Source organism: Canis lupus, chromosome 9, assembly GCF_011100685.1.
Source record: "Canis lupus familiaris isolate Mischka breed German Shepherd chromosome 9, alternate assembly UU_Cfam_GSD_1.0, whole genome shotgun sequence".
NCBI lineage: Eukaryota > Metazoa > Chordata > Mammalia > Carnivora > Canidae > Canis > Canis lupus.
In genome coordinates, this window is record NC_049230.1 from 18,428,212 (window position 1) to 18,449,518 (window position 21,307).

At 49.9% G+C, this 21,307-nt stretch overlaps 1 protein-coding gene across 1 annotated transcript; it reads left to right on the forward strand.

Annotated features, from left to right (window-relative positions):
* Window positions 1-295: 295 nt before the first annotated feature.
* Window positions 296-21,039, forward strand: KIF18B (kinesin family member 18B). Its single transcript, XM_038547069.1, has 16 exons — window positions 296-415; window positions 10,059-10,385; window positions 11,031-11,188; window positions 11,535-11,639; window positions 11,843-11,953; window positions 12,037-12,234; window positions 12,374-12,550; window positions 13,391-13,465; window positions 13,627-13,727; window positions 14,215-14,374; window positions 14,724-14,851; window positions 17,417-17,616; window positions 17,849-18,368; window positions 19,290-19,379; window positions 19,836-19,942; window positions 20,160-21,039. The coding sequence occupies exons 2-16, from the start codon at window positions 10,067-10,069 to the stop codon at window positions 20,279-20,281; spliced, it is 2,571 nt and encodes an 856-aa protein (XP_038402997.1). The 5' UTR covers window positions 296-415; window positions 10,059-10,066; the 3' UTR covers window positions 20,282-21,039.
* The last annotated feature ends 268 nt before the right edge of the window (window positions 21,040-21,307 follow it).

Consider the following 21,307-nt stretch of genomic DNA (forward strand, 5'->3'; position numbering starts at 1 on the left):
TCTGGTTGCTGCAGCTGGCGATGAGCCCAGTCCCAGGGACGAGGGAGTAGATCGCGCTTTCCCGGTACCCCAGCCCCACACAGGTTTCCGCGGGTCTGCTGCGGCCAGCCGCGGACGCGAGCTCAGCAAACAGCGAGCGGGGAGGGAAGCAAGTGCGCAAGCGCACAGTTGACAGCGCCCGCCACCTCCGAGCTCTACTTTGTTACTTAGGAAACAGCCAATCAGCGACCGGGACGGTGACCAATGGGAAGCGCGGATGAGCCGACCCGGCTAATTTGAACGCGCCGCGCGGAGCGAAGCTTGGCGCGGGTGGGGCGGAGGGCGAGGGGCGCGCTCTCGGGGGTCTGGGGCTCGGGACTGTGGCGGAGGGGCCCGGCTGCGAGCGGCGACGGCAGCGGCGGGGAGCCGGCGCAGGGTAAGTTCTGGCTCGCGGCGGAGTCGGCCCCGCAGCCCCAGCGCGCAGGTGGGGCCCGCCGCCCCGGGCGGAAGCGGCTTTTGTGCCAGACCCAGAGGTGCAGCGTGGAGACGGAGCAGGTCCTGGGTGGGTCCCTGGGAACAGGACCGGGGGCGGGGGGGTGGGGGCGGTGCGGGGGGTCGGGTCTTCCTTCCATAGCTGCATGCAGATCGCGATCCCTCTGCTAGTTTGTACAGGACCCGGACTGGGTCCACGCAGCCGCAGGGGGCCCGGGCCTCTGCATGTCCGCTGGGTGAAAGGTCCTCCTGCTCCCCAGAACTGGAGACCTGAGACCCCTGCACATCTGTGTGTAGTGGCTAAAGACCCTCTCCGCACGTCCATACGGAAGAACTGATTGCAGAGCGGCGCCAGCGCAGTGAATTAGCTACTGGGGCACTCAGTAAACCTGATTGAATAAAGGAAGCAATGAAAAGATTATCTGTATGACAGAAAACCATGCCTTCTGCTACTGCGCCTAGGATGCCTCTCCTCTTAGCTTTGGCACTTTTGACCCTTTAAGTTAGAACAGAACAACAATATATGCGTAGGAAATTTTTTTTTAATTTTTTAAAAGATTTATTTATTTATTCATTCATTCATGACAGACACAGAGAGAGAGAGAGAGAGAGAGGCAGAGACACAGGCAGAGGGAGAAGCAGACTCCACGCAGGGAGCCCGACGCGCGGGACTCGATTTCGGGTCCCCAGGATCACACCCTGCGCTGAAGGCGGCGCTAAACCGCTGGGCCACCGGGGCTGCCCAAGAAATTTTTTAAAGGAGTTCGCAGAAATTAATGAAATAGAATTTTACTGCGTATTGGGATTAATTTAACCAAAAGCTGTATCTGGGAAAAGACTAGTAAAAAAAAAAAAAAAAAAAAAGCCAAACCTGTGGCAATATTGAGATATAAGGAAAAGAAACATAGAAGAATGATCTTAGGAATGAAAATAGGGGCATAACTTCAGTTACTTGGAGATTAAAGAGAAAGAGAGACTTCAGTGGAACACCCTTTTTCACAATGCTTTTGGACAATTTTCTAGTAAAAAAAAAAACTTTGCAAAATGGACTCAAGAAGTTATGGAAATTATGAACACATCTAGGACCATTGAGGAATTGAATTCATTTAAACTCTCCCCATCAAACAAAACAAAACTAAAAAGCATCATGAAGTGCAACCAGCAATTTATGAGCAATTAAAAGAAATTATTCTAATTTTGGGATGCCTGGGTGACTCTGTGGTTAAGCATCTGCCTTTGGCCCAGGGTGTGATCCTGGGGTCCTGGGATGGAGTCTTGCATCGGGCTCTCTGCATGCAGCCTACTTCTCCCTCTCTCTGCCTCTCTCTGTGTCTCTCTGAATAAATAAATACATTTTTTTTAAAAAGAACTTATTCTAATCTTATATAAACTCTCCCTAAAAAAGAGAGAACCTTTCCAGTCTATTTCGTGATACCAATAATCAAAGAAAGTTACCAGCCATCTTCCTTTAAAAATGTAGTTGTAAAAATCTCAAATAAAATACTAACAATCAGAAACCAGCAATATATTCATACATTATACATATACATATATATGTATAATGTATATATATCATATCATGACCAAGTGGGATTTATCCCAGGAATATGAAGATGGTTTAACAATAATGTTAACTGTAAATACAATTTACACATTTACAGATTAAAGGAGAAAACATATCCCATTAGGAGCAGAAATATAATTCGATAAAAAGTCAGTACCCATCCATGAATTTTTAAAATTTTGGTAAACTAGGGGCACCTGGGTGGCTCAGTCAGTTGACTGGCTCTTAATTTCTGCTCAGGTCATGATCTCAGGGTGGTGAGATCAAGCCCCATCTCGGGCTCTGTGTGGAGTCTCCTTGAGATTTTCTCTGCCTGCCCCTCCTCCTGTGAGCGCTCTCTCTCTCTCTCTCTTTCTCTTTTTCTCTCTTTCTCTCTCTCAAAATAAATAAATCGTTATGGCGTGCCTGGGTGGCTCAGTTGGTTAAGCATCTGCCTTCAGCTCAGGTCACGATCCCAGGGTTTTGGGATTGAGCCCCGTGTCGATCTCTCTGCTCAGTAAGGAGCCCGTTTCTCCCTCTCCCTCTGCCACTTCTTCCCCTGCTTGTGCTCTTTCTCTCAAATCAATAAAATCTTTTTTAAAAATTTTAGGGCAGCCCTGGTGGCGCAGCGGTTTAGTGCTCCCTGCAGCCTGGGGTGTGATCCTGGAGACCTGGGATCCAGTCCCATGTCAGGCTCCCTCCATGGAGCCTGCTTCTCCCTCTGCCTGTGTCTCTGCCTCTCTCTCTCTCTCTGTATCTCTCATGAATAAATACATAAAATCTTAAAAAAAATTTTTTTTAGTAAACTAGAAATAGAAGTAAATTTCCTTAAACCAACAAAAAGTAAAGTAATAGGAGCACCTTTTATACAATTAGAAAAAAAATAAGACTGTTCACTATTGTTACTGACATTCAAGATCCCTGGGTGGCGCAGCGGTTTAGCGCCTGCCTTTGGCCCAGGGCGCGATCCTGGAGACCCGGGATCGAATCCCACGTCGGGCTCCCGGTGCATGGAGCCTGCTTCTCCCTCTGCCTGTGTCTCTGACTCTCTCTCTCTCTCTCTGTGTGACTATCATAAATAAAAAAAAAAAAAAAAAAAAAAAAGATCGGTACCGGAGGTCCTAGCCAGAACTGTGAGACAAGAGAAAGAAATACAAATAAAATTAGAAAGAAAGAAACAAAAGAATCATCAGTTATAGCTTTATGAAGGTCTATTTAAAAAGCAAAAGGAAAAGAAAATAAAAAGCAAAAGGATACAGCTCCTTCCTCTAAACCACACCCTTAGAAAGAAGCAGTGGTCTTTGGAAGTTGCCCTCTGGATACTAAAGTACGGGGAGGTAGGAATTGCAAAAGCCCAGCTAGAGGGCAGGATAGTCTAGGATGAAGAGTGATGCCTCTGGTGACAGAATAAGTTCTGGCTTTGCTACTTACTATCTGTGTGACAAGTTTCTGCCTGAGCCTCAGTTTCCCTTGTAGAGTAGGATTGTAACAATTGTATCAAATAACTAGAGAATTAGATTGTTGTAGAAGTTAAATGACACCATTTGTAAAGCAGTTAGAGTGCCTGATGCACAGTTATGTGCTCACTAAATGTTAGCTATGATAGTAATAACTTTTAAACATTTGGATTCAGACCCTGCTCTTCTCTGGCTCTTATTCATTCATAGGACAAATACCATACAGCACGTACTACATGTTGGATCTGGTGCCTAGGTATCTGGGGTACACAGACTACATCAGAAGAGGGTCCTGCCCTCTCGAAGTCTGAGAACAAGAAACACACATGTGTGAGAGATGTAAGGGAGTGACAAAGAGGGCTATAGCGACCCCTATGAAAATAGAACGTCGATTGGCTAGGCACCTTCTCCACCTTCCCAGCTCCCAATGTCTGCAGGCAGATCCCCTCAAGTCCTCAGAAATTCTCCAGGAACTTCTAAGGAGTTGGGGCTTGTTCAGCTTGTCCCTAAGAAAGTGAGCCGAAAAGCCTACCCCCAAAACAACCGAATCTTGGCTTCCCAGCCCCAGCTCGGCGGCGAACTAGCCTCTGGGTTTTAATGAGCTGCCCTGGGTTAGAAACAGGACGTGACTGTGGCTGGCTCAGAACCCTGAAGATCTTATTAAAGAATCATCTCCCTTGTACTTTGGGCTGAAATGCTCTTTCCAACCGAGGATCAAAGCAAACTTGACAAACGTTCTCTCATTAATCTCCCCATCCCCCTGGGGTGGGAGCAGATCGGTAGCTGTTCTCTCTGGCTCTCAAAAGGGGGAAGCCAATGCGACATTGACGTGGTGTGGCTGCTGGAAAGAGCTCTCCCCAACCCCAGTCAGATGCAGAACAGACACCAGGACCCAGGCCTCCCACCTGCAGCCTTGCCAAGTGTCACCCTATCCCCCACCCTGTGCCCCCAGCACAGTCTCAGGAAGAAGGAAAACATCTCATTAGGCAAACAGTCTGCCTCACTGGCTCTCAGGAGGCGGAGAGGAGAGGACTGGAAAGGTTATGTGCACTCGTTGCCAGTGCCCTTTTTAATTTCCTGCTTAGAATGTTAGGCTGCTCTATGGCTCCTCCTCAGCTCAAACCCTCCCCATGGGGAGCTGGGACTGCCATTAAGGCAGCCAGCGTAGACCTAGATGGTGGGGCCAGTAACCCTCTGCCCTTGCTTCCCTGGGTGCAAGAGTGGGACTCCCTGGGGGCAAGAATGCAATGATGGGAAACAGGAACTCTCTCTGGGTGTTGAAAATTAGGTACAGTCCATATATCTGAAATTGTTTGCAGAATACATAATGCTAGTTACATACAAGGGATTATACTTATACAAACGTGGGAATATTACAACAATGTGATCATGAGAGCATCATATATATTTTTTTTTTTGCTTGCTCATATATAATATCATTATAAGGTAGTATAGCAGGCTCTGCAGCCCGACCGCCTGCGTTGGAACTGAGCTCCATCACTTACTAGCCTTGGGACCTTTGGCAAGTTGCTTAAGCCTCTCTGTCTCAATTTTCTCATTGAAAAATGAGTCTAATAATAGAATCTGTCCTGTGGGATTACCATGGAGCTGAAAAGGAGATGGTACACATAAGGTGCTTAAAACAGCCCTGCCATAGTGAGCACTTAGCCGTTATGTTTATTATGGCAGTCTGATGGCTGGGACAGGAAAAGAACTAAGTAGTGTAACAAGATGATTATTGGTTGATATCTTTCCCTCATTCTGTGTGGGGAAGGAATTAAGAAGCATGCAGGTGGGGGACAAGACTTTCAAATCAGCTCAGTTCTGCTTCATTCCCAAAGGAAAAGATGAGTTATTTACCAGAGTATTAGGGAGAAATCTCACTTTTCTTTGCTGAATGACCTGCGTCTAATCAGTGGGATCAATCTTTCCTGGGAAAACGTTCATCTATTCATGTCCCCCGGAAACAGCCCCAGTTGCTTAGCCTTGTTAATATATCCCTAGAGTTGGGCTGAACTTTTCCAGGATAGGCATGACTCCTGCATTTCAGAAATTCCAACTCTACCCTTGGTAGGCTGGCTTGAAGGAGAAACAAAAAGAATAGGGAGAGAGGTGTGAGCAGAATACAAGATGGAATAGATAAATAAGATTTGGAATCATTACCAGGTCAACATTAGGAAATCTGTCTACATTACTCCCTGTATTAACAGACTATAAAGGATGGGGTGCCTGGCTGGCTCAGTTGGTGAAGCATGGGACTCTTGATCTCAGGGTTGAGAGTTTGAGCCCCACATTGGGCATAGAACATACAAAAAATCCCCTAAAACTCCAAAAAACAGATTAAAGGAGAAGCACTGTTATCATCTCGGCCCATGCCAAAAAAGCATTTGATAAAATTTAATGCCCATTCCTAATGGGCAGTGGAGGGTAGGAAACTAAATATAGGAGAGCTAAAATAGAAAGTAACTGTCATTATTTGCAAACTATATCATCATTTAATTGAAAAACCTAAAAGAATCAATGACAATCTATTAGAGAGATCAGTAATGTGGCCAGATACAAGATCTGCATCCAAAAAGCAGTTGCTTTCCTATATCCTGGCAATAAATAAATAAATAAATAAATAAATAAATGCGATTTCATTTATATTTTAAATATTTTATTTTTTAAAGATTTAGAAAGAGAAAGATTGCAGGAGTAGGGGGATGGGCAGAAGGAGAGGGAGAGGAGAATCCCAAGCAGCCTCCCTGCTGAGTGATGAGCCTGATGCAAGGCTCAATCTCATAACCTTGAGATCATGACCTGAGCCGAAATCAAGAGTCAGACACTCAACCAACTGAGCCACCCAGGCGCCCCATTAAAGATTTTACTTTCAAGTAATCTGTACACCCAGCACAGGGCTCAAACCCACAACCCTAAGATCAAGAGTTGTTCTACCAACTGAGCCAGCCAGATGCCCCTGAAAATGTAATTTTAAAAAGTGCCTATTCGGGAATCCCTGGGTGGCTCAGCGGTTTAGTGCCTGCCTTTGGCCCAGGGCGCGATCCTGGAGTCCCGGGATCGAGTCCCACTCACGTCAGGCTCCCAGCATGGAGCCTGCTTCTCCCTCCTCCTGTGTCTCTGCCTCTCTCTCTCTCTTTTCTCTCTCTGTCTATCATAAATAAATAAATAAATAAATATTTAAAATAAATAAATAAATAAATAAATAGTGCCTATTCACAATATAATAAGGACTATACAATAACCAGTAATAAACTTACCAAGAAATGGACAAAACTTATGTGAGAAAAGCTCATGAGGGATCCCTGGGTGGCACAGCAGTTTGGCGCCTGCCTTTGGCCCAGGGTGCGGTCCTGGAGACACGGGATTGAATCCCACGTTGGGCTCCCTGCATGGAGCCTGCTTCTCCCTCTGCCTGTGTCTCTGACTCTCTCTCTCTGTGTGACTATCATGAATAAATAAATAAAATCTTTAAAAAAAAGAAAAAAAAAAGCTCATGAAATTTTACTGAGGATTATAAAGTGAATAATGAAAAGAGATATGATGTTCCTAGATAGGAAGATGTGATATAAAAAAAAAAAAAAGGAAGATGTGATATTGTAAAGATGTCAGTTGTCTTCATATTAATTTATAAATTTGAAATAATCCCAATTAAAATCTTAAGAAGGTTTTTTTCAAAGAATTCTGCAAGCTGATTCCAAAATCACATGCAAGACAAGACGCCCAAGAACAGTCAAGAAAAAGAACAAGGTGATGTGTAAGAGAATCACAGCAAGTTACTGCAAAAAGAACATATTAGTAGAAAAAAATGGAGAGCCCAGACATAAATTCATGTTCATATGAGAATTTAGTTCTGTTAAATGTGCCATTTCAAACTGGTAGAGAAAGAGTGCACTTTAATAAATGATATAATCACTAATCATCTGGGGAAAAAAAAGATATTTAGAAACCTCATTCATAAAAAAAAAAAAAAAAGAATTCCATCTGGTTAAAGACCTAAATGGAAGGAAGAAAAAGTATCAGACAAATATAAGAGAATTAAATATGACATAAAAGCCATAAAGGAGAAGGTTGACACATTTAGCCATTTAAAAATGGAAAACTGGGATCCCTGGGTGGCGCAGCGGTTTGGTGCCTGCCTTTGGCCCAGGGTGCGATCCTGGAGACCCGGGATCGAATCCCACGTCGGGCTTCCGGTGCATGGAGCCTGCTTCTCCCTCTGCCTATGTCTCTGCCTCTCTCTCTTTCTCTCTCTGTGACTATCATAAATAAAAAAATTAAAAAAAAAAATGGAAAACTTCAGTATGGCCAGGGTAGGATTTTTTCCCAAGAATGCTTGGTTGGCTCAATACCAAGAATAATATCAAATTTACCACATCAACAAAATAAAGGAGAAAGAAAATCTACATAAACTTATCAGCAAGGGCACCTGGGTTGCTCAGTGGTTGAGTATCTGCTTTTGGCTCAGGTCATGATCCAGGGGTCCTGGGATGGAGTCCTGCATCTGACTCCCTGCAGGGAGTCTGCTTTTCCCTCTGCCTATGTCTCTGATTCGAATGAATGAATGAATGAATGAATGAATGAATAAATAATCTTTAAAAAGTATATCAGGAGATGCTGAAAGATCATTAAATATAATTCTAGACATTCCCAATAACAGGTCTAAGTTAATAAAAGTGGAAGGAATTCCTATTATAATTAACTATTTGTCCAAAACAAATTTCTAAATAGTGAAGCGCTAATGCCAGTTCCTTTAAGATCAAGAGCAAGACAAGGATGCTTGTTATCATCATTATTGTTCAACACTGTTTTGGAAGTTCTAGGGAATGCAATACATAAGAAATAGAATAGTTGGTATAACCGTGGAAAAGAAAAGGTAAATATTTATATTTATATTTTCTGGTATATATTTGTGTACTCAGAAGAACCAACAAGCTTTAATAAAAAAACAATTGGAGGGATCCCTGGGTGGCGCAGCGGTTTGGCGCCTGCCTTTGGCCCAGGGCGCGATCCTGGAGACCCGGGATCGAATCCCACATCGGGCTCCCGGTGCATGGAGCCTGCTTCTCCCTCTGCCTGTGTCTCTGCCTCTCTCTCTTTCTCTCTCTGTGACTATCATAAATAAATAAAAATTAAAAAAAAAAAAAAAAACAATTGGAATTAATCAGAGTTTAAGGGTGGTGGGTAGAAGACAAATGTGTAATTATCAGTTGTATTTCTCCATACTAACAATCAGTATGGACATGGGGGAAGATGCTCCACCCATAAGAGCAATTAAAGTACTTGAGAATTATATTAAGGCAATTACAGAACCTATTTGAAGAGATGAAAAACTATAAAAGCTTAGAGACATAAGAAATATCTGAATAAACAAAAGGCAATAGCCATATTCTAGCATGAAAAGTGGTTTTTTTTTTTTAAGATTTATTTATTTTAGGGGAGGAGGGGCAGAAGGAGAGGGAGAGAGAATCCCAAGCAGGCTCCCCTCCAAGTGCAGAGTCCGATGTGGGGCTTGATCCCACAATCCTGAAATCATGACCTGAGCTGAAATCAAGAGTTAGCTACCTAACCCACTGAGGCACCCAGGTGCCCTGCATGGAAAATTTTAATATAAAATAAATATGTAAACAATCCTGTTCTGCTTGTAATAGAGTAGGAGGGTGTGGAGTTCTGGGTTGCGAATGGAATTGATAACATTTTCGCAAAGTCAAGTAGAACAACAAATGCCTGAAAATTGGGAAAATTATGAGCAGAAAAGACTAACTGTGGTGGTTGGGGGGAGAGGCGGTTTTTACCTTGCTAAATAAGCATAATGTAAAGGACTGGAACCAGAATAGTGTGGCATTGGCACAGGGAATGGACAGATTAGTGGAGGTCACCTGGGTGGCTCAGTGGGTTGAGCAGCTACCTTTAGCTCAGGTCTTGATCCCAGGGTATTGGGATCGAGCCCCAAGTCGGGCTGGGCTCCCTGCTCAATGAGAAGTCTGCTTCTCCCTCCCTCTCCATCTGCCCCTGCTAGTGTGCTCACTCACTCTCTCTCTCTCTCTCCCTCCCCCATCCCTCCCTCTCCCCCTCTGTCACAGAAATGGATAAAATCTTAAAAAAAAAAAAAAAAAGATTAGTGGAACATAATAGCCCAGTCATGGGCCTCCAGAAAAACTCAAATCATTTGGATATGACAAGGGGGGGCATCTTGGTTTTTTTTGTTTTTTTTTTTTTAAGATTTTATTTATTTATTCATGAAAGACACACCGAGAGAGAGAGGCAGAGACACAGGCAGAGGAAGAAGCAGGCTCCATGCAGGGAGCCCAACGTGGGACTCGATCCTGGGACCCCAGGATCACACCCCGGGCTGAAGGCGGCCCTAAACCACTGAGCCACCCGGGCTGCTCAGGGGGGGGCATTTTGAATGAGAAAGATATTTATTAGTAATTGGTACTATCACCAATATTCTCATTCTCTTGAGGTGTCAAGGGAGATCAGCTGTTGGAGAGAGAGTGGGAGAAGGCCCTCAAATGCTAGTGAGGCTGAAGGGGTACCTTGTCAGGCCTGAGGTCAGATTGGTCCTTTCCATTGTATCTGTCCAGGTGTCGCCATGGTGATGGCGGTGGAGGACAGCAAGGTGCGGGTCGTGGTGCGGGTCCGGCCCCCTACGCCACGGGAGCTGGAGAGTCAGAGGCGGCCTGTGGTTCAGGTGGTAGATGAGCGAGTGCTGGTGTTTGACCCTGAGGAGCCCGATGGGGGCTTCCTTGGCCTGAAGTGGAGCGGCACCCATGATGGCCCCAAGAAGAAGGCCAAAGACCTGACATTTGTCTTTGACCGGGTCTTTGGCGAGGCAGCCACCCAACAGGACGTGTTCCAGCACACCACCCACAGCATTCTGGACCGCTTCCTTCAGGGCTACAACTGCTCAGGTGAGAGCTGGAGCACTGAAGAGGAAAAGCCTTGGTTGGTAGCAGCCTTGCCTCCCTGCCTCCTTCTGATGGCTTCATGCATCATGTGACACGTGCCCTCCTTCCCCTCAGCTGGGTACTCACTGAGGAGGGTTCTGGCCCTTTGATTTCCTGTGAGTTCCCCTTTCATTCTCCTGTGTATGAAGCACTCTCCTGGGCTCTAGCAGCAGATCAGACACATGTTCCTGCCCTCTTGATGCTTGCATTCTAGAGGGGGGAGAAGACGCTAATCACAAATCACCCCCTCAATGTGTGATTGTAAGCTGAGGTAAGTGACATGAGGGAAAGAACCGCAGGCCTTCAGCAGAGGAAGCTGCCTGGCTTGGAGAACGCTCCCTTGAGGAAGGCAGAAGCTCCAACTCAGCAGAGATCCCTTTGCCCTGGAATCCACAGGGGAGCCAGGCCATAGGCCCCAGGAACTCCAAAGCTGCAGCGTGAACACGGCAGGGTGTGAGTAGGGAGGAGTGGTGGAACTGTGCACAGGAAGGCAAAGGAACAGGCCTGGGGACGAGGGGAGGGCCGGGCTGGGGGGAAATGCACAGGGGGACCCGTAGGGAAGGAGGATCTGGCCCTGCCACCACTCTCTCCCCACTCTGTCCTCTACAGTGTTTGCCTATGGGGCCACCGGGGCTGGGAAGACACACACCATGCTGGGGAGGGAGGGGGACCCCGGCATCATGTACCTGACGACCATGGAACTGTACAAGCGGCTTGAGGCCCACCAGGAGGAGAAGCGATTCGAGGTGCTCATCAGCTACCAAGAGGTAGGGCTGTTCCCTCCCAGGCCTAGGTGGCTTCACCCCTCATTCTTGGAAGCCCTGAAGCTGGGGGAAGGGGAGTGAGAGTGGGGAGAGGGTGGTAGGAAGCAGGCCAACTGGGGCCCACTGGAAGTCCGGAGGGCAAGGATGAGGCTCTGAGAGAGACTGCATTGGAACTAAACCCGCTTGTCCTTCCCTTGCCACTTACCATTGTCCTGCAGGGTGCTACTCCTGGCATGGTGTCCTGTCATGCTTCCCCTGCCCTACACCTCAGCCCTCCCCTGGCCTCTGGGGAGAGATTTCCTGAAGGGCCCTCCCTCTCAGGACTTTCCCTTGCCTCCTTTCTCCTCAGGTGTACAATGAGCAGATCCACGACCTCCTGGAGCCCAAGGGGCCCCTTGCTATCCGTGAGGACCCCGACAAGGGTGTGATGGTGCAAGGACTTTCCTTCCACCAGGTGTGGAATTGGGCTCAGGTGGCAGGAGCAGCCCCATTGGTTCTCCTGGGTTCTCTTACTAGGCAGTTTGGGGATGCCCTGGATCCTGGGGTGGTGGCGGTAGCAAGGGGGTGATGTCGGTTCTGAAGAGCAGCTCTTCCTGTTGGGGGAAAAGCCCTGGTTGGGGAAGACCACAACACCCTTCCTGGTCATCTCCTCTGTAGCCAACCTCAGCTGAGCAGCTGCTGGAGATGCTGACCCGAGGGAACTGCAACCGCACGCAGCACCCGACGGATGCCAACGCTACTTCCTCCCGCTCCCATGCCATCTTCCAGGTGAGAGGGGTGGCAGATCGGAACCTGAAGCTAGGGCTTCTGATGCCCAGCAGCACCACCTCACCCCTGCCATCTGCCCCTAGATCTTCGTGAAGCAGCAGGACCGGGTTCCAGGTCTGACTCAGGCCCTTCGAGTGGCCAAGATGAGCCTGATTGACCTGGCTGGTTCGGAGCGGGCATCCAGCACCCATGCAAAGGGGGAGCGGCTTCGGGAGGGTGCCAACATCAACCGTTCCCTGCTGGCCCTCATCAATGTCCTCAATGCCTTGGCCGACGCGAAGGTAAAACCTCACAGACCCAGGGTCCTCCACTGGACAGCGACTGAGAGCCTGAAGCCCGGGGTCCTTCCCTCCAGCCCTGAGGCAAAGGCTGCCGGGTCCCAGCCCAGCTACCTTGCCCCATGCCTTGTTGTCTCCCCAGGGCCGCAAGTCTCATGTGCCCTACCGGGACAGCAAGCTGACCCGTCTGCTCAAGGACTCCATTGGGGGCAACTGCCACACGGTGATGATCGCTACTGTCAGCCCCTCCAGTCTGGCCTACGAGGACACTTACAACACCCTCAAGTATGCCGACCGCGCCAAGGAGATCAAGCTCGCGGTATGTGCCAGCCAGAAATGGCCAACCTGGTTGGGGGGGGCGGGCAGGAGGAGGAAGGCCAGGACCCACACAGCTTCCTCCAGTACCTGGAGCAAGTATTTCCCTAAGGCAGGGAAGAAGTTCCCTCGCCTCCATCTTCAGGGAAATTCTTTGTGATAGAAGCGGCATAGTCTCCATCCTTGGGAAGACTCCAGGTCAGGGAGAGGCAGTATAGTTTCCAAACTTAAAAAAGAGAGTAATGTATCACAACACTGGGATGACTGAGGCAGAATCGTCTCAAGAGGGAAACAGGAGGGCAGCCCTGGTGGCTTAGTGGTTTGGCATCACCTTCGGCCAGGGGCGTGATCCTGGAGACCTGGGTTCAGGCTCCCTGCATGGAGCCTGCTTCTCCCTCTGCCTGTGTGTGTGTGTGTGTGTGTGTGTGTGTGTGTGTGTGTGTGTATCTGTCTGTCTGTCTATCTCTAATAAAGAAATAAAATCTTAAAAAAAAAAAGAAAAGAGGGAAACAGGAGGGGGTGGCCCAGTGCTGGCTGGTGAGCACTGTGCCTGCTTCCTCTGGGGAGTCCTGGTGCTCCTGGAGATGCTGCTCGGAAGCCCCTGGCCTGGTGAGAGTGTATTGGACAGGGAGTTAGGGGTCTTGGGTTCAAAAGCATCCTTCTGCCTCTTGCTGTGGCCTCAGGCAAGCCACTGCCCTTCCTCGATCTGTTTCTCCAGTTGGGAGGGGGGTGAGTCTAGGGGCACAGGAGTGAAGCATCTCACACAGTGCCTGCCAATTGGAAGTGGTTGCCAAAAGCTGCCTTGAATGAACACACATCTCTCTCTCCTGTGACCCTATCTCAGCTTAAGAGCAACGTGATCAGTCTGGACTGTCACATCAGCCAGTATGCTACCATCTGCCAGCAACTGCAGGCTGAGGTGAGGAGCCCACCTAGGGAGCTTGACCGGGAGGCAAGGTGCCCAGCACGAGGGCTGGAGAGTCAGAGAGGAGCAGTGGGGCGCAGCCAGGGCTCTGTGCCCACACTTCACCTCCTGTGCTTGTTGGGGGGCTCTGAGGGGCTGCATTGCTTTGATTACAGGTGGCCACCCTGAGGGAGAAGCTCCAAGTATACGAGGCGAGAGCCCAGGCCCCACCACAGGACCTCCCGAAATCCCCCAAATCGGGCTCTTCCCAGCAACTGTAAGTCCTGCTGCCATGCTTGCCCTCTTCAGCTCAGCAGGGAAAGTCTCCCTTCTCCAACCTCTGTGCTGCAACCTAGGATGGGAGTTCCCAGCCAGTGCCCAGCACACTGGTTGTCACTCTCAGTGACACTCTAGGTGACAAGACACCAATTGTCACTTCTAGTGCTCTCTCTCATTTGACACAGTGTATTCTAGACAGTCCTAAGAGCAACTCTAAGTAACATAAAAATTTAAAAAAATTCTCCATGTTGGATGAGTAAATGACACGCCCAGTCCATATAAGCAGCATATCCTATTTAAAAGAAGGTGAAGTTAAGGAGGGAGGCCTCATTGTTTCTTAGACCAGAAAATCACTGGCTCCTCCCACCCTCTGCTATTGCCTACTTGTTACCCAAGCTGGGCCCTATACCACCTGATGCACAGAGACCCCGCCCCTCCCTGCTTTCCCACCTCTCACACTCCCTCTTTTCCCCCTGCCCCCCTAGCCTTCCCAGCCCACCCTGTACCCCAGAGCTCCACCCAGGGTCTGCAGTCCTTCAAGAGGAGAGCCTGGGGCTAGAGACCCAGGTGGGGAGGGTTATGGAAGAGAACCCTCCAGACCAGGAGCCACTCCAAAACGACAAGGACAAAGGCCTGGTGGAAGAGGTAGGACTTGGAGGTGGTGGAGTGGTGGAAGAAGTGTTCCCCCGCCCAGCCCATAGAGTCTCTTCAGTTCCACGTTCCCTACCTGGATGACTTGCATCTTAGTCCTTAGGGGGCTTTCAGATCCTGTGCAAGATAGGAAGTCCTCTGTGTCTGGAGTGGGGAGCAAGCCTTGTTACCAGAAGGGGAGAGGGAGGAGGAGGGGCCTGGGAAAGAGAAAGTCCCAACTAGGACCCCAACGGTCCAAGAGCCATCATTCCCACTCTTGGAGGAGGGAAGGATTTTAAGATCTGCATATGCAGGGGAGGGTGGCCATCCAGGGCCTTCTACCTGTGACTCCCTTCCTCCTTAGGTTCTAATCCAGGGACCAGAGCAGACCCTCAGGCACCCACTGCCAACGTCCCCTGGCCTGACCCTGCAGCCCAAGCCAGATGTGGGCTGCCTCTCACCACAGAACTTGGACAGGGACAGTTCTAAGCAGTAGGTATCTTTCTTGTCTTCTCTGGGGTTCAAGGTGGGAGGTGATGGGTTTCAGCCTCCTGGGGTGGCAGCCGGTGTTAAGTACACCGCAAAAGCTCTGGTTCTGCTCCAGTTAAGAGTCGAGTCTTTTTTCCTCAACATTGTCCCTTACCTGCTTTCAATGAAAACAGAGATTATCACCTACTCCATCTACTTACCGTCATCTCTATTCTTCCACATAACTGGCAAGCAAAACACCAAATTCCATCCAGAATTTGGCTCCAGTCTGGGGGCTGAGCTGCCCATCCTCTGCAGGGAGGAACCAAGCAGCCAGAAGAAGTTGGGTAGCAGGCTGAGGAAGGGACAACCTTCCCGAGCCAGGTGTTTATCCTGTGTCTTCATCAACAGATTATGGCCATTTCTTCTCAGAAGTAAATACAGACCACCACCCAAAGCCAAAGAGAAATGGATTCTGGATCCTTCTTTCTGTGCTTAATAGAGAGGTGCTGCTAGTACGTTTTTCCTTTGGCCCCTAGAACATAAATCCCCTGCCACTTAGCTTTGCTGCTGCCAACCCCACTCCTGCCTCCCCAGCACGCTTCACGCTAGGCAGTATATTTAAAGCTTCCGGACAGAAGGGCCTGTTTAATTTTATTTCTTGTTGGGGAGTGTCTGTTCCCGACTCAGCAAAAATGCTGCAGCCTGAATAATCAGCGGCTCATTATCTGTCTCCTGCTGCTGACTCCCCGGGGTCCTGGAGTGGCAGGGATGCACTGGCGGGGTATCCCCTTGGCCACAGGGCTCCCACTGATGAGTCAGGGTCTCTGCACCCTGGTTCCCCCTCACTGTGAGGAGAAAGGGCACCAGGGTTCTAATTTCTCCTTTGCCTCTGGTTTTGAGGTCCCTGACAAGATGCTTCAGTCTTGGCTATGATTTGGGGATCATAGTTCTCATTTTCCCTACTTCTTAGAGCTAATAATAGGTACTAATAAAATGTGACAGAAGACCCTACGTATCAGGGGCTGCAGAACATGCTAGATCATCTCCATACTCGGAAACATCCTAACAACCAGATAATGGAAAATCATTTCTCTTTGGCTGTAGCCTTTAGAATCCTAGACCACTGGGGCACTGAGTGGATCTTAGATTTTCCAGTTCAATGGTTTTTCAGAATTTTTTTTTTTTAGCTACAACGTCCTTTCTTCAAATGGAATCTTATGCTGAAGTTTAATATGTAGGATAGATAAAGCCGAGCAACTCCATTTTAAATGTCCTCTGATGGGTTTCTTGAAACCTAATTTGGAAACACCGGGTATAGACCAGCTCCCCCTTCACCAGATTGGGTACCGAGGCATTTGCCCAGAGCCACAAGGCCAGGGGGACAGGGAGAGACCTGGGTCACCTGACATCTAGGCCAGTGCATTTCTCCCTAGACACCCACTTTTCTCAGTGGTCTAATCTTCTTATAATGTGTGGCTCAGGCAGATGTAGAATGAGTTTCTGCTATGTCCTTTTTAATTTATATCCTGCCTTCTTTCAGAAAGGCCTGGAGGCTGCTTTATAAAATGAGTTTGGATTCCCTGAGCACACACTGAAGGCAGAAGAGGGGGCTCAGAGATGTCCAGGCAGGTAGTGCTACCTGAGGATAAATTATTGGCCATGAATAATCCCCACCGAGATAATTGTGTTCATTCTTTTATCATAGGTGTGCCTCACAGGAAGGAAATTTGCTTTATTAGAATCTAAATTTACAACATCAATAATCGCATTACCCTCATAATTCCCTTTAAATAGCCTCTCTGTGCATGTAAAGTGTGCATTGATTCACATGTGCGCTTTCAGGATCCCAACCACTAAGTAGCGAGTGCAAACTGCATGTGTTTTTGAGGGGGCTTCTCAGAACCAAGACCAACTTGGCCGATCTCATCCCATCTCCTCTTTCCTAACAAGGTAGATGTTTTCATATTACAGAAAGTAGTTAACCTGACAGTGCTTCGTATGTGGCAGGTACTCTTTATATACTTTATATGTAAAATAATTCATTTCCTTTTCCCATAACCCTGAGATGTGGGTGCATTTGTCATCCCCATTGTAAGGATGTGGAGACTGAGGTTAAGTAGTGCTTCCAAGATCACACAGTGGGAAGTGTCAGAGCATGGATTTGAGCCGGCAGGCTGGCCTGAGCCTAGCTCTTCACTGCTGCTACCTTATGTTGCTCCTTGGGTCAATGAACTTACTCAAGATCGCAGTGCCAGTGAGTGGCAGAGCTGAGAGGAAACTCAGGCCTTCTGGTCCCAGGCCATTTAGCATCCTTACCCTATTTTCCAGGTCACCGTCTTTGTTGGGGGACATATTTAGGGATAAACACCCACCACTGCCTTCCTTGCAGCTGTCTCTGCCAGCCTCGGTCTCCAGCAAGAGTGTGGCTGAGCAGGAGTCACAGCTAGGGGGTTGGTGTGAGGCCGGCCAGCCAGTGCGGGGCAAAGCAGGAGGGAGGCCTGGGACCTGCCCCCATGTGCTCCTCACCGCACCTGAGCAGTAGGGCCGGATGTGAGTAGGGCTGGGATCCCCTTCGTTCTCTTCCAGGTTGGCCCTGAAGATGCTGTGCCTGGCACAGCGGCAGTACTCCCTGCTCCAGGCGGCCAACCTGCTCACCCCCGACATGATCACAGAGTTCGAGACCCTGCAGCAGTTGGTACAAGAGGAAAAAGCTAAGCCTGGAGCAAAGGCCTCAGGCACACCTGGCCCAGCCAAGGGGGTACCTCTGGAGCCCTGCTCAGAGTCAGGTGAGTCTCACCCCTGCTCTGTCCCTCTCAGTGCCCTCTCAGAGGGCCAGCTGGTGCTGAGGGGTGGCTGGGGCCTCGGGTGCCAGGTCATGCTATGGTACACAGGAGTTGCAGCAGACCTGTGGAGTTAGGGGTTCCTGCATGTCTCTGTTGTCTCCACAAAGTCTACAAATTTGCCTGCCTTCTGGACAGTCCCTGATCTCCCCTCAGCACCCACCTTCTCTGTGCCCAGATTCTCCAGGCTATTCTGGCCCTGTGACCCGGACCATGGCAAGGCAACTAGGTGGCCTCATGCACACTCTGGGGGTCCTCCCAGGGTCTGACTGCACCCCAGCCCGGCGGCCCACAGAGAGGAGGAGGAGGAGGAAACCAAGCCCCTCAGAACCAGATGGCCCCCCAGCCCCGAAGCTGGGGACCAAGCGTCAGCGCCAGTCCTTCCTGCCCTGCCTGAGGAGGGGCTCCCTGCCTGAGGCTCAGCCTTCACTTGGGCCCAGCACCCCCAAAGGGGGAAAGGCCTCCTCCTCCTGCCACTCCCCTCGCATCTGCCCAGCCACCGTCATCAAAAGCCGTGTGCCTCTGGGCCCCTCTGCTGTGCAGAACTGTTCCACCCCCCTGGCCCTGCCTGCTCGGGACCTCAACACCACATTTGATCTCTCGGAGGAGGCCCCCTCAAAGCTGGGTTTCTGTGAATGTGCTGGCTGGGAGAATGCCCCCCAGGAGCTGAATATGCTGGATCCGCCCCTCATCCCCAGGTGAGTCTCCCTCCAGGCGGGGCTCAGGGGTCAGTGAGGAACAGAGGTGCTGCCAAGAATAGTGGAAGCTGGCTCGATTTTGGGAGCCAGATGTTTGCTCTGTCTCTCCCTTTTGGCCTGACCAGTGTTGCTCCCCAGTCCCAGGAGGGCTGCTCCTCTCAGGGGCCCTGGCTTGTGTGTCCATACTTCAAAGCCACCAGCTCTGTGCTGATCTCTGGCATGCTGACAAGTGGCTAACGGGACCCCCTCTGCTCTGGGAGGGTCAGCAGGGAACAGGAATAAGGAGGGGCCTAGTCTTTCTATTCTTCTGCATCACTTGACCCTCTGGCCCAGTCTTAGTTCCATGTCCTGCCGAGAAATCCATATTTCTGTCATTTCCACCCTGGATTTTACCCTCCAGCCCGGCATCTGGAACTGGGAGGGGGATCCTCAGAAAACATGATTCAGCAGTTTTCAGTGGGAAGATGAAGCTCTCACCTCTCCTTCTACCCACATGCCAGGGTAGGGGAACAGTGACCAGCTCAGGACAGTCCAAGGCCAAGAACAAACAGCAGATTGACCTTGTGCTTGTGAGGCTGGGGGTAGCCGGCTGCCCACCGCACCCCCTGCCCCTCCTACAGCCTGAACTACCTCTCAGTAACAAGCTCACAGCCAGGCAGGTGGAAGGGTCAAATTGTTTGAACTCCAGTTCCCTGAACGTGCCAGACCTGACATCTGGATATTCTCCCAGAACAGGCCTGTCACTCAGCTGTCAGCCTCAGCCGAGTGAGGCAGGGAGAGGAATCCGACTCTAAGTAGGAAGAAACCTCAGAGGTCATCTTGTCCAACCTCCCCACCCGCCAAGCTGGGGGCTGGAGAGAGGAGGCCCCCTTCTCTGGTTCCCTCCTGATCTGCCTCCCTTCACCTTCCTCCCTCCTACAGTGGACCTGTGCCCCCGTTCACCATGAAAGGCCCCAAAGCAACCTCTTCCTTCCCTGGAACCTCAGCCTGCAAGAAGAGGAGAGTTACGAGGTGAGGAGGGGGAGTGTATAGGGGGAGAGACAGAACTTCCACCAGGACAGTGGACACCGAGCCACCTGCGGGCCCTGGCTGTGTCTCTGAAGCCCTCAGAGCCAGAAGCAGGGGTCTTGTGAACAGGGCCAAGATTGGGTTCTCCAACTGATTGAGGTTCCCTCGGCCCTTGCCAGTACAGGATTCTATCAGAGGGGAACGTATCTCCTTTAGTGAAAGGCTACAGGCTCCCTCTCTGTGACAGAGACATTCAGTGTTGACTGGCTAAACTGGGGAACAGATACCCCTCACCTCTACTTCCCTCCCACTGCCTCTCCTGCCCTCAGATCTGGCCCCAGAAGCTCTTGGGGCTGGGCCTCCCCCTGCTCTTAGTGTCCAGCTGTGCCCCCCACCCCTACGCTATGTCCCAAAGGCATGGCCATGACCTTCCAGCCTTCCTTCCCACCCTCCCCTCAGCTCCTCAGCCTCCCAATCACTGAGAGTGGCCCGGGGCCGCAGCAGCCGCATCGCCCGCCTCCCCAGCAGCAACTTGAAGAGGCCAGCCTGGCCCCTTGCAATCCCAGGTAATTGGTCCTGGGGACTAGACAGTCTGGGCCTTGGTGGCAGATGAAGACGAAGTAGGAGGGGACAGGGCAGGCCAAGCCTCAGGCGAAAGGAGGGCCTAGGGTATTTCCCAGTATTGCAGGGACCCTGTTGAGAGAGGTGGGAGAGAGCTGGGAAGGGGTGGGGAAGCAGAGCAGTGGGACAGAACCTCACTGTCTTCCTCCCTGCCTGCCCCAGCCAACTGGCCTGCAGAGACCCCCTCCAGTCCCCGCTGCCCTGGCAACCAGAGGAGCCAGCAGGAACCGATGGGGATTGGGGGAGCCTTGTCATCTGGGAGCTGTATCGGCAAGGCATCTTGACCCACCAGTCCCTCATGGTCCCTGGAACTGCCTGCGCCAGGAGCCCTGACCTGCCTTCCTTGGCTCGGAGCAATTAATGCCAACACCCTTTTCCTTTCTTAACACTTGTAGCTAGCCACTCATTCTGCTACCTGCCCTCTTTATCAATTTCTCTTTATACTTAGCTTCTTAGCATGTATATATTCATCTTGAGTGTTAGCATGTTGCTATTTTAAAGGTGCAGCCATCATACCCCCCTAGTTCATAACACTCTCCATGCAAGCAGGTGGCTCTGGGGGGGACTTTGCTCCCCACCTCCCATCTCAGGGCTCTATGCAGTCATGGCTGCTGTGCAATGGAAAAGGGATGAGGATGGCATGGGATGGCAATGGGGACCTGCTGGGGGCTCCCAGCTCAACTCTCCCTGGTTTGTGAGGCAGGATGGGGGGCCTTCAGTCTCCTCCCTGCAGCCTGGAGCAGGAAGCCCAGCCCCAGGCCACCATCCTGGTGATGATGCAGATGATAGTAGTGTCTTGATTTCCAAATGAAGACAGTTCTATGGCTTTTGCCTTATTGTAAACAGGATGCACACTCAGTGTAAAAAGAAGTGTAAAGAAGAAAGGGTAATTCAGCTTTAATGCTACCACCTGGATAGAAGAGCTGTTAATACTCGGGTTTATATCCTCTGATCCTTTATGTCTGCATATATACATATATATGTACATGTAGATATAGATATATTTTTTTATTATAATGATTAATAAAACATCTCCATCCTTGGTGTGTGTGTCTTTCTGGACACCTACACAGCATAACAACACTTCCCCACTCTTGCAGACCTCGAAAACTTCGGAGAATAGAATATGCCCCCCACTGCCTCTTCCTGCCACCTTAGGCGGGGGTCTCGGGGTGAAACTTGCTCTTTACTCCGAGGCCTCACCCCGCCTCTGCTCCTGAGCAGGTGAAGAAGCCATCATACCTACATGCCTGTTCCATCCTTCTGCAGCCTTGGGTATAGGTTGCTAACAGTCCTGCTGTTGAGACCAT

Bases quoted from the DNA above. Each gene is read 5' to 3' on its own strand.
- KIF18B (XM_038547069.1), top strand. From the start codon at position 10,067: ATGGTGATGGCGGTGGAGGACAGCAAGGTGCGGGTCGTGGTGCGGGTC. The intron at 11,954-12,036 runs GTGAGAGGGGTG...ATCTGCCCCTAG, and splicing joins GCTCCCATGCCATCTTCCAG to ATCTTCGTGAAGCAGCAGGA. The intron at 18,369-19,289 runs GTGAGTCTCCCT...TCCCTCCTACAG, and splicing joins GATCCGCCCCTCATCCCCAG to TGGACCTGTGCCCCCGTTCA.